Source organism: Punica granatum, chromosome 7 (assembly GCF_007655135.1).
Source record: "Punica granatum isolate Tunisia-2019 chromosome 7, ASM765513v2, whole genome shotgun sequence".
Lineage (NCBI taxonomy): Eukaryota > Viridiplantae > Streptophyta > Magnoliopsida > Myrtales > Lythraceae > Punica > Punica granatum.
In genome coordinates this window covers 20165826-20178718 of record NC_045133.1, presented here as the reverse complement: position 1 = coordinate 20178718, position 12893 = coordinate 20165826, and the positions used below count along the sequence as shown (strand labels likewise).

Here is a 12893-nt window from a genome sequence, read left to right as displayed (position 1 = left end):
TTTCTATATTTAATTTACGATAATTCGTGACTCTATATTGTTACATAAGTTTCATGTATTTGAAAATTATTTTAATTAACTAAGAAATATTTTGTGGATAATACAAAGGAACTTGAAAGTACCACTTTTTTTTCTTTCTTTCACTAGACCAACTTTTGAAATGTAAAGAATTTCTATAAACAAAAAATACATAATTAAGTTTACAAATTTTGAAATACAAAAGAATAGATAGGAAAACAAGAAAAAATTTCAAAAGATAGGTGCAAGAAGAATATAAATGGTCGGTTCAAGACCTTTCACAATCCTAGTATATCTTTATTAAGTTTTATTATAGATATGTTATATAAGTTAATCGAATTAAGGGCATCCAAACTAGTCACAAGGTACTTATACGAAAAAACAAAACACAAATTACCACTTAGGTACGTTTCCACCTACCTTATGCTATGTTTACATATTTGCTTTTTATCATTTTAATTCTTCATTATTGAAAAGCCACTTTCTAATCACCAGATATAATAAGTTCACAAATCGTGCTACTAGTGCATAGGTTCAAAAACCCACTGGAAAGACATGATGAGTCAATGACCCAGTGAAGAATAGTTTCAACTAATTAAACATAAGTTTGAATTTCGGGAAGCGCGTTTGTTGGGATAGGAGTAACGTTTCATGCTCGATCCTTGAAATTGTAAGAGCAATGTCTCTTATAATTTTTTAATTACCGAAAAAATAATGTTTTTGTGGTCTCCAAAAAAAAATCACTTTCTAAAGGGCATTCTCAAGTTTCATAATGCTTTCTTCCAAATCTTCTCCATCCAAAAAGAAAAAAGAAAACATCACCTGTCAATATAGATTAAGATGTTTCCAAATTTTTAATACAACCAAATATATATACAAATGGGTTATAATATTATTTTTTCGGCTTCAGAGTTTTCTTGTTATCTTTAAACTGATAATGCGTATGGTCATGTTAATTCATAAAATTTAAGATTTCATTTGCATATATTTGTTCACGCGTTTCACATGAAATCAATATTTATTGCTTTCGGAGAAACACGTTGTTTGACTATTTCTCTATCATCATATACCATCCCTTTTTTTTTTCCCTCATATATGAGCTGGTTGTTAGCTCAAGAGTACTAATCCTCACATTTCAACCTTAATTTTAGTATCACAAAAAGAAAAAAAAAAGAAAAAAAGGAAACTCTAGATTACCTTTCTACGTTCGACTTTCCCCTCTTAATTCCTAGGGGTATATATTATCTATGTGATGGTCAAGATTATTAACACATTCCTTAATTAAGTTCCGTATCAAACATGTGGGATCAGATGTAGACACACCGACTAAAATTTACTCACAAAGCGATGTAATTAACCACATCAGAGTCAGATTACGTAAGAATAAGATGAGTTATTTCTTTTAGTGTACAACCTAGTATTTGGAGTCTTAACGGGCCCCGACTAATCAAGTTTGACCAGGGTCAGCCCACTATAAGGGGTAAAACTTTTCTAATCATGGATTTTTTTCCATTCACAAGATTCAAATTCGAAATCTTATTTTAAAAGAATAAACGTCAAATAATTTGAATCAACTCATGTTGGTAATATGAACTATTTTATCACACACAAACAGATGTTATAGTAATATAGAGAAAACTATACATTTGGTCTTTTAGATTTGGATACTTTTCTATTTTTTTTATCGTTTAGATCCTATTCCTTTGAATACTTTTCTGTTTCAGTCATTTTCTTTTTTCTTGAATCTTTTCCATCAAATACCTTTGATTACTTTTCTATTTTTGTCATTTTATCAAAAATTTTATTATAGAAAATTTTAACTTTGGTCATTAACTTTTTAAAGTCATTTTTTAATCCTAATTCTTATATTTTGTTCAATTTTTGTTAATATTAACCTTTTTGTTTCTTATACTGCTACGGCTCTACCCTTCTAATTCTCATAAAATGTCCACATAACATTTTTAAATTTGAAAAGATTATTATTTTAATTTCAAAATTAAAACAAAATATATCAAAATAAAAAAGAAAGATCATGAACCTACTTGAGAGAATGAACATGGGTTAGCGTTTAGGTCACATGCAATCTTGATATGTGAGTGGCGGTTTACGTAGGGAGAGTTGATATTCAAATTTGCGAGTAACAAAATAAAAAAAAATACAGAAAAAGTAAAGACGATTGTGGTTCGATAGCCACAAACCACACCTATGAAGTTGGTAGTGATTCACTAAGCAAGAACATGGTAAACCTGGATGCACGGAATGATCTTGCAAAGTGTAATCGTTGATGAAGGTATAGGTCTAAGGTGACCTCTCCTAGGGTGGTGGTGCCCGACTTCGTCCCATATCGGCTACCCTTGACTCTCTTCCTCTCAATTTACCATCCTCCTTCTCAAAATATATTTTGATAGATTTTGTTTAATCTTTGGAATTTTAATAATAATTTTTTTATAAATTTCAAAAATGTCGTCTGAGCATTTTTATGGAAATTTGAATGGTAAAAGTATAAGAAACAAAACATTTAATATTAAGAAAAATTGAGCCAAAAAAAGAATTAAGATAAAAGAATAACTTTAAAAGGTTGAGAACTAAAGTTAAAATTTTCTCCAATAAAAAATATGATAAAAGGACAAAAATTGAAAAGTAATCAAAGGTATTGGATGAAAACGAATTAAGAAAAATGAAAAGGATTAAAATAGAAAAGTATTGTTTTTCCTAGTAGTATATAATATTTCTATCCAAAACAAAAACCTAAGAAATCTACTAAAGTTCGGAAAAAATCTTCATATATAAAAATTTGATGAGATTTTGTATCTTCATCAGTCGCTTTCAATGCTTTGCACGACCTAAAACTCCAATGACCCTCTCTCTCTCTATATATATATATGCAAGAAAATATTAATTGATTAAATGATGGTGCGATTGTTTGCTTTGAATATCCCGCGCAAAAGAATATATTATAGTAAGAAGTACTAAATAATCGAAAGAAAAGATCAATTAGTGAGCTTATACTAATACATTGATGTATTTTTTTTTCCTCCAGCAATATTATATATGTGTGTGGGTGGAACTATTTTATTAATATGCTTTGACAATGTTTATATGACAATTTCTATTTGACAATACTTGGTGGAAAATAAATGAGTTCTCTTCTGATCTCTCAGATCATTGAATTTTTCTTGCCAACTTGGTAATTAGATGGGGACATACAATTGTATAATACTTCAGAAATGAATTTGGAAAGCGGATATAGCATAGTGATACAATGATACGCCATCGCTTGATAATTTAGAGGTTATAAATTCGATTTTCATGGTATATATATATATATATATATATAAATCCACATATATGAAAATTTGATGAGATTTTGGATCTTCATCACTCGCTTTCAATGCTTTGCACGACCTAAAACTCCAATGTATATATATATATATGCAAGAAAATATTATTTGATTAAATAATGGTCCGATTGTTTGCTTTGAATATCCCGCGTGGAAGAATATATTATAATAAGAAGTACTATATAATCGAAAGAAAAGATCAATTAGTGAGCATATACTAATACATTGATATATATTTTTTTCCTCCAGCAATATTATATATGTGTGCGGGTGGAACTATTTTATTAATATGCTTTGACAATGTTTATATGACAATTTCTAATTGACAATACTTGGTGGAAAATAAATGAGTTCTCTTCTGATCTCTCATACCGTTGAATTTCTCTTGCCAACTTGGTAAGTAGTGGGGACATACAATTGTATAATAATTCAGAAATGAATTTGGAAAGGAAGTACAGTGTAGGGATACAATGATATGCCCTCGCTTGATAATTTAGAGATTATATGTTCGATTTTCGTGGTAGGACTATTCGTGCTTTTATATTAGTTTTTTTTTAGAAGGAAAAGAAAAACTACTCTGATTGTTCTTAACTGAAATGGCTCTGTGGTGTAGTTGGAAAATTTTGGTGCCAGTGGGTAAGATTTTACGGGTACTGCAGGGAATCAAAACTCATAAGATATGTCGTAACCTCACCGAAAGAAAAAGAAAGTCATCCTGGCTGAGGGTTTTTGAACAAACAACTACATGAGTGAAGATTTGGCATTTTGGAGCAATGGAAAAGGTTGTCAACAATAGCAATAAGTATGTATTAGACCAAAAAGATTAATGTGCAACGAGTGGCAAAGTTGAAGGAAATGTGAACTATTACAAAGAGATGAATTTTACACCTAATGCATATTCAATCACAATCGTGATCTTCGATAAAATTAATTACATCGTAAAATCGCGTTTCTTAGATGACAAGATCGGCAGAAGAAGAAGAAGAAGAGGGAAAAAGCTGACAAAAGCGGCTATGCGGACTATATACTCTAGAAGAAGGAAAAGTCCCCCTGCTCTAAGTAATCGAAATCATCCCAACTGAAGATCGAGTCAACGGAGCCCTCAACGGGCCATTGCTGCAGACTGTTACTGTTACCAATACTGAGGCTATCCTCTAGGATGGACTGTATTGACTCGCTTGCAGAAGCCGTATATGAATTGTTGATAGAATCTCCAACCGACACCGAACAGCTTTGGGACGTCATTGAAGGATTAGTATATTTGGTGTCCTGAAATAATCCCTCGCCGAGCAATAAGCTGTTGTTCCCACATAATGCTGCGTAGTTATTCAATAGATCGTTGCTGTCTTCATCCAATAACAATTCAACCTCATCGACTCTCTTTCTATGCTCTACTTCCAGTGAAATATCTTCCCTACTCACTTCGCAAACCAAAGTGGGTATCTTCCCGTCCGAGCTTCCTTCTTCGAGGGGAAATGACAGCGACTCCGCTGCTGTTTTCTCATTGTTATGGACAATACTAGACCTGTTGTTCTCTTCCGTCTTCTCAATAGGCATGTGCGTAAGAGGGTCTATTCCAAGTTGCTTTAATCTCTTCTTGATTCTCGTGTTCCAGTGGTTCTTGATTTCATTATCAGTGCGGCCAGGAAAATTTGAAGCTATCTTGGACCACCTGCACGATGGACTTCATTCGTTATTGTCTGTCTTTCCAAACCATACTCAAAATGGAAAATAACCTTTCCGAATGAAGCATCATTGAAAATGATAAAACCTTATAAAATTGTCCCGGAAAATGAAAACCCGAAAACTCATACAATGGTCCATTTTATACCCATGCATACCTGTTGCCAAGACTCGAATGAAGTTGAATTATTTGGTCTTCTTCTTCTTCAGTGAAGTCACCTCTCTTAAGGTCCGGCCTCAGATAATTAATCCATCTTAACCGGCAACTCTTCCCGCATCTCAGTAGACCTTCATCATCAATTATACGGACAACATTTTTAATAAAATAATGATCATATATATATATATATATGTATGTATGTATATGTATGAGGAGATACGTATGGCTAAGTAGAAGTTCAATTACCTGCAAGCTTAGGGACCGTTCTCCAGCAATGAATGCCATTGTTAAGGATGAAGTTCATGAGCTTGTGATCCTCATCTATGGTCCAAGGACCACGCTTCAATCCGACCTTTTCGCAGCAAGGTTGTCTTCCCATGATTCGATCTGATCTTCTTCTCTAGCTAGCCAGCTGGCTCGATCCCACAAGTGTCCCGGGAAAGCAATGTGGAAGCAGGATTAGAGAGCAGGGGGCAAAGAAAGGAAGAGCCTTATAGGGCCGCCCCCAGCAAAGATTCTCTTGCCAGTTCAGCTTTGAGATTAATTAGTCAAGATGTTTAAAGAAGGGGGAGATTGAATGATTGATTAGTGGAAAAGCTAGCTAGCACTCCTTTTTTTCTTTTCTTTTTTTAATTAAAATTTTAAGCTAGAGTTGATTATGGACTAAAAAAGGATTAATAGGAGAGTTTGGATGAAATTATCTTTAGACCCCTTAGAAAACTTTGGTTGAATGAATTTACACCTCGCGGGAAAAAGGCAAAGACATAAATTTTCTTTTAATCGGGATATAACCAAAAAAGTTCTGAATTTAATTCTTGTCGATAAGACTTCTCATGCCTTTTTTTTGGGCGAACCCTGATATCTGGAAGGCTAATTGAGCTACAATTAATCCAGTTAAGCCATGTCAGTTTACTAAGGGATAAAGCTCTTATAGTGTGGATTTTCTGAATTTACAAGGACTCGAATCCAAAACCTTGAACTTTTCATTTCTTTTTAAATGAAGGAAAGGCCACCCCAAATGTTGTTCTTATGGTACGTTTTTTTTTCCTGTGATAAAGGAGGCTCATGAGTTTAGTATAATGAAATATAAATTCTAATCCTAATGGTCTCAGAACGAGTATCGAACTTGAAGTCTCTCGTCCTTATTAAATATTTTTCCATCTGCTGAAATTTCATCTCCCAAGTTACCCTCATAATGTTCCTCAATTATGCGTGTAACTGATAATGTAGCATCTACGCATTTATCTTGTTCAATGAGAAGGCATTGATTACTGGGATGCACGGAAAAATATATACAGCACCTAATAAGATTTTGGGTTGAACATGAACGATCCATCGACGGTAAAAATTACAAGCATGGGGTGAATTGGTGATCAATCGCATACATGAAGTTATTAAAATAGGGTGAACTTTTTATGACACATAATGGAGGGGAATGTCCTATTACATGCAACGAATTAGAGAAGATGGAGTCATCGAGAAAAAGGAAAAAAGATGAAGAGGGAAAGGGAGAAGAATCAGGAGACGTGGGTATCTCTCCCGTTGACAAAACTATCTAATTGGCTTTTCAATTTAGGTTACCCCCAAAATTAAAACAAAGCAACGACAAAGCAATAATATAGCTGATACCCCTTTTGGAGATTACAATTAAAATATTTAGGTTGTTTTTTCAATATGTAATTCCTGTGGCCCCCCAAAGCCGGCCAGCTTTGTCGTTAGGAGGCAACTTCTCATCAACTTCTCTTCTTATAATTTCCGCACACGGGAGAAGAAGAGATATGCCCTCCACCAAAATCATGATTTACGCGTCCCCAAAATAAATTAATTTTTTCATGTACTAATTGGTGGTTCATTAATTGTTTCAACAGATATTGAAGTCCAAGATGAATTGTTTTCGGGACATTACATTTTCTAAACTTAGATCTCAATCACATGTTCGAAAACGATATGAGAAAAGTAATTGAGTGTAGCGGTACTCGGTCTCGTTTTGGAACCAACTTGGTCCAATGATTATTTGTTGGAGTTTCTAATGCTCTTCCCCCCTCCCCTACTTTTTTAAAAAGCCCTGTGAGCTTTATTTATATGAAAAAAATCTTTGAAAAGATTTCATTTTGTTCCATATACTTTGAAGAAATTAGGATGTCCAAACTACGTATTAAAAAAAATATGAGACATCTGTGTCCTAAAGAATAAGTTACTTTAATATTGCACAGATTTATATATAAAGTTTAAGCTCGTCAAACAAAAATAAAGTTAATTATTTATTTTTGGAAACTCCGTATTTTAACTAAAGATAGTGATAATAGCTGAATACAAGGAATATATCAAATAACTGCAATATGCATGAACGTTCCTGAGGAATTGAAAAAACTAAAGCATCAGATTTGGCTAAGTTCGTCGTGCACAACAGTATCTGCTGCTATTTTTGAACCTTAGATACTAGATCGATGATCTCTTTCTTATTAACTCACTGTTTTATCGATCTTTCCTTCTCTAATTTGAAGTTTGAGTTCTTTTCCCGCAAACCTTTTTCTTTTTTAAGATTAGATTTCAACTTAGTGCAGGATTCACTTGAAGTTTTGAGCATCTTTGAAGAGCATAAAAATTTGACAAGACGACATTTACCAACACATGTGGGAGTTCGTCTACAATGTTTTGATATTTGATGTCGACAAGGAAAAAATTACAAATTCCAGTTTGGATCTATTGGTGTTGGTATCACATAATATTTGACTCTCATGAAGTCCTTTATTAAGCAAGTGGGGAAAACGACATTTACATAGACAAAGGAAGTTAATTTTTATTGTGTACAACATTGAGAAGAAGTAAATATATAAATGCCCGAAGGGAAAAAGACGAAATCAAATTGGATCTGGACGTAACTTTATTAAACAATTATGGCTTCATAAAATTCCATCCATGAGAGACCTACGGGCATCAGCTTTATAAAACCTCAATACTGAAGTTTGGATCGATATGCCCAATTATCTATTTTAATTAAGTCTTGATGGAGAGAGGGGTGTGGTGTAGTGAAACACTTGTCCTCAGCTTATAATTAAGGTGATGTCAAGTTTCATTTTAATGGTGAGACACTTTTGCTCTTATATTTTCCCTTCTTATATTGTCTAATTAGGCTATTGAACCCGTGAATTGTATGGATTTTTATAAAGAAAATTTATTATGATATATTAGATAATAAGACAATTATTAATATTGAATTATAGTTTATATTAATATATAGAAAAATTATTTTTACACTATATAAATTTTAATGCAATAACTTTCATATCCATGCTAGATAATTTTTATTTAAGAGCTCATAAAAAATATGCCATGTAAATTATTTCATAGACATAATCACAATTATCAATTCAACTTATAAGAAAATAATTATAAAATCCAAGAAATTAAAAATTCCTAACTTTAATTAATGAAAGATTAAAGTCTATAAAATTTTAACATTTATTCACGATTCTCACTCAAAATTCATATATCAAGTTTTGTAAATTTAAATAGTTTTGAATAAAATTAATGACTAATCACTTCGATGAGAGATTTATTTAATTTAACTTTTATAAGACTAATAATGATTATTAAAATTAATTAAGTGAAGTTTAATAATTTTTAATTTCTTTAATATTTTGTATATTTATTTATCAATAAAATAGTAATTTTTTATAAAATAAAAATAAGTGATTAGAATTTTTTAATATATCTTTAATATATTTTTCTTTAATTAAAATAATAATTATTTTTATTCAATTTTAATATAATATACTAATTTATTAAGACATTTACTCATATATATATATATATATATATATATATAGAGAGAGAGAGAGAGAGAGAGAGAGAGAGAGAGAGAGAGAGATAGGCCTATGGGCTTCACCAATTAAGTAATCTACACAGTTATTTTTACTAGCTCTAACAATTAGATATTTTTCCAAACCAAATTTTATCAGTATATTTTTATAAGTTAGGGTGCATTTGGCTCACATGAATCGGAATTCCATTACAGACATATTATATATGTAACACCTATTACGTTGTTTACTTTGACCCGTAATTGTAATTGCAGTTACAAATAGGACTTGCTATCCGTAATAGACCCCAAATTGCAATTTCCCACCTCCATGTACATAATAGGAATTGATTTACTAAATTACCCTTAACTGTCCTTCAAATTTTCAAAATGCATCACCCCTCCTCCGCCGATCGCTGCCGCCGAACTTCCTCCTTTGGCGAAATGGTGAAATCATATTGGCTAAACTTGAGCCGGCGAGGCCAGACCTAGCTCAAGGGGCTCATGGATGGTTCGAGTCCCACCCACCCCTCGAGGCATGCCAAGGGCTTCAAGCCGTGGCTAGAGCTCTCTCTAGCCCCGAGCCCTTGTTAGACGAAACTAGGGTCGCGAGCCCCAAGGCATGGTTCGTGACCCAGTGCGAACTCATCCATGGGGCTTGGAGCCCTTAACGTGACTCGGGGCCCCTGGCTAGCTAGAGCTCTGAGCTCCAACTAACTTGAAGAACAGTGTGGTCTTCTTCCCTTTTTTCCTTAAAATAATTTTTTAATTGCACTTTACATATTTTTCAACAAATATTACCTTAATATATATTTTGTCTAAAGGAATATTTGAATATATGTTGATGGCTGTTTCCTTCTTTGTACTTAAATCTTTCTGTTCATTTTCTCGAACCAAATTTAAGAATTGTAATTTCTATCTCCTCTATTACATTCAACCAAACAAATAAGTTTTATTACTTATGAATTCATATTATATACTTGACATTCATAAATTATTCCATGACAATAAAACAATTATTTGTGAATTCATATTATATACTTTACATTCATAACTTATTCCATGACCATAAAACAACTGTAGTTATATGAGAATATTTACTTATGGTGCTTGACACTTTATCTTTTCTTCGTTTTCCACGAACATTAATGTTAAAGATTTCATAAACATTAATTCTATCGAACGTTGGATATTATTATTCACCATCTAGTCGGTAATCGAATAGCGACCTGAGTAAATACAACGAGAAGATGGCATTTTCATTCTTACCCAAATCACAAAAAACTTTTATGTTGATGCCAAATTTTGATGCAAGGCGAAAGATTCCATGTCATGGAAAAAGCAAATACAAATATGCGAACATCAATCAAAATCGCAGCCGCAATAAATAAATAAATAAATTATAAAAGCAACTAAAACAAACAAATGACAATAATAATATAAACAGAAATAGGAAAAAAAGAAAAGGTTGGTTCATGCTTGTTTAGTTGCATCCTTGTAGGCCATTCTTCAATGACTTTTGATGTGCATTATGATAGATGCTCTTAAACATATCAAGGTTAATCAAATACACTGTACCCACATATGTACCATGCGTTGTATTATGCTATAAATTATGTGTATATATTGCTATATATGCATATATGTGCTATGCTTACATATCAAAGTTCCGTACAGATACATACAACCTTAGCTTATTGTTGTGGTTTATCAAAAAAAAAAAAGAGAGAGAGAGAGACCTCATTGCTTTGACAAATCAAATAATTATAAATAAAAGGTTCATTTTACTAATCAACGGAAAATTGAGCTTCTATTGAGCATACTTCACGTAAAGATTTAGAGATCTGAAACCCACTTAAAATACCTTGTGATTCGGACCAAATTAACTAACACTTGGACTGCGTGTTAGTCCTAGCCCATTGTTTGCCGTATATAGCCAGTGCATAGAATCCTAGAAGAGGATTTGGAAGAACCAAACAGGTCGGTATGTAGAGGATGTGCTGCGATCACAAGAGTTTTACTTAGATCATCAATTCCATACGTTTTGAGGCTTGTTGAGTCAGACACGTTACAATACGAGAAAATTTGTTTACCGCAGAACCGAAACATATCAAAACATTGATAAAAACCCAAAACCTGTAGGAAGACGGTTTCTCTTTGGAGTTTAAAAGAATTCAAGGCGTTCACCGATATTACTGTATGTAATGCAAGATGTGACCTCCATGATTTTGCCTACAAGGCATTGCACTTATATGCATATGTTCATATATTGGACAAAGTCCTCAGATTCGTATGAGCTCAAGGAAACTCCTTCATTTTCAGATGTCTAACGTGGAAAACAAAACTATAATTAAGGAGAAAATGCTTCCAAGTGAGAATAGTTCTGCAAAATAACTTGCAAGTCGGGAAAAGCCTACTTACACCACAATTAATCTATCAAAGAAAACCTGAATTAAATATAAGTCATTGCCCATATTCAGCACAATTCGCATGAATGGGGCAGGATTCGCACCTCACAACTCCTCAACCCGAGATCTAGTTTTATACAGTATCGCGTTTCCGTGCATTATACCTAAAATCTACATTGTAAAGCTGAAAACATGCTAAGCAGAATCAAATCACATTCAGTAATTAATCCATTTTCTATGTAGACAACGTTAAAGTCCTTTCTCAGTTACTACCTATGAAATAAATCATACTAAGAGAAAGAAGATAAAGCGCAACTTCGCGTACTTTCGCTTGGTAATTGAGAGGTTTTAGGATTGATTCTCGTGATAGAACCGGAATCCGGAAATAAATCATATTAAAGTATAGCAAACCTCATGATTTATGGCCTCAAATTTCAACATGCATATACCCCTCTACGCATCTTTTGCAGCTGGGGATTGGGAGACAGGACAAGAGTTCCGGTGATGCGAATCTCTTTGTTCATTTGATGTCTGCTAGAACTACATTACCTGCTAATATTCCTTACAAGCATGCCAATATTGGTCAAAATTAAATTATAAACATATAAACAAGATATATATATATATATAAGACAGCTTTAATTTTCGTCCCACATAGTAGTTGGCGGATTTGTTTTCCCAATTATAATCTTACTCAACTCAACTCAATTTTATTTTTCTTTCAATTCAACAACACAATCATTACTTTTTTATCTTTTTCTCTAATTTAATAATAAATTTTCTCACATAATTTTTTCTAACCATTTTAATAATCAATTTTTAATAATAAATTTTCCATCTACTTCCACATCTATATATACATATCAATTTTTTAATAATAAAATTTTCATCTAATTTCACATATATATATATATACACACACATATATATATATATTCTCACACATCAATATATTTGTCAATAACTGCAATCATTGCACAAAATCAAATTGAGTTGGATCATTCTCCAACTCGAAAACCAAATGCAAACTTAGTTTCCAAGAATATTGGACCTGTCGCCATCCATAGCATCAGATTAGGCTTGACACCCAAAGGGCCAGAGCTCATATCTAACATATGATGAGTGTTTTGACTTCCTCTTGAAACCAACACGATTATTATTTTGGGGACATTAAATACCAAAATTAGATATATATATATATATATATATATTTATTGTGAAAGGACACCCATATTTTCTATTTGATCTCGTTATAGTGCATGTAAGAAACTCGATTTTGGTCACTACATCTATGTCTTTCTCGAGGTCTTTTGATATTGTGAACATTAAGAAATCTAGAAATAAATTAAAATTTAGACTTGTCAGCTACCAATGATATATTATCGTCATAATGCGCTTCACATCCCCTTTTAACTGCACAAGACACGAAAAGTCACGCAATATGAGACTGAAATCCCAACTATTTGGAAAATATATTCATC

At 32.5% G+C, this 12893-nt stretch overlaps 1 protein-coding gene across 1 annotated transcript; it reads right to left on the bottom strand.

Annotated features, from left to right (window-relative positions):
- Window positions 1-4182: 4182 nt before the first annotated feature.
- On the bottom strand, window positions 4183-5718 carry LOC116213205 (transcription factor MYB8-like). Its single transcript, XM_031548054.1, has 3 exons — window positions 5449-5718; window positions 5201-5330; window positions 4183-5031 (listed from the first exon to the last, which is right to left on the bottom strand). The coding sequence occupies exons 1-3, from the start codon at window positions 5579-5581 to the stop codon at window positions 4389-4391; spliced, it is 906 nt and encodes a 301-aa protein (XP_031403914.1). The 5' UTR covers window positions 5582-5718; the 3' UTR covers window positions 4183-4388.
- Between the last annotated feature and the right edge of the window lie 7175 nt (window positions 5719-12893).

Excerpts from the sequence above, each read along its gene's own strand:
- LOC116213205 (XM_031548054.1), bottom strand. The coding sequence starts at position 5,581 with ATGGGAAGACAACCTTGCTGCGAAAAGGTCGGATTGAAGCGTGGTCCT. Across the intron at positions 5,331-5,448 it reads AACGGTCCCTAAGCTTGCAG|GTCTACTGAGATGCGGGAAG; the intron begins GTAATTGAACTT and ends TTGATGATGAAG. Across the intron at positions 5,032-5,200 it reads CATTCGAGTCTTGGCAACAG|GTGGTCCAAGATAGCTTCAA; the intron begins GTATGCATGGGT and ends TCCATCGTGCAG.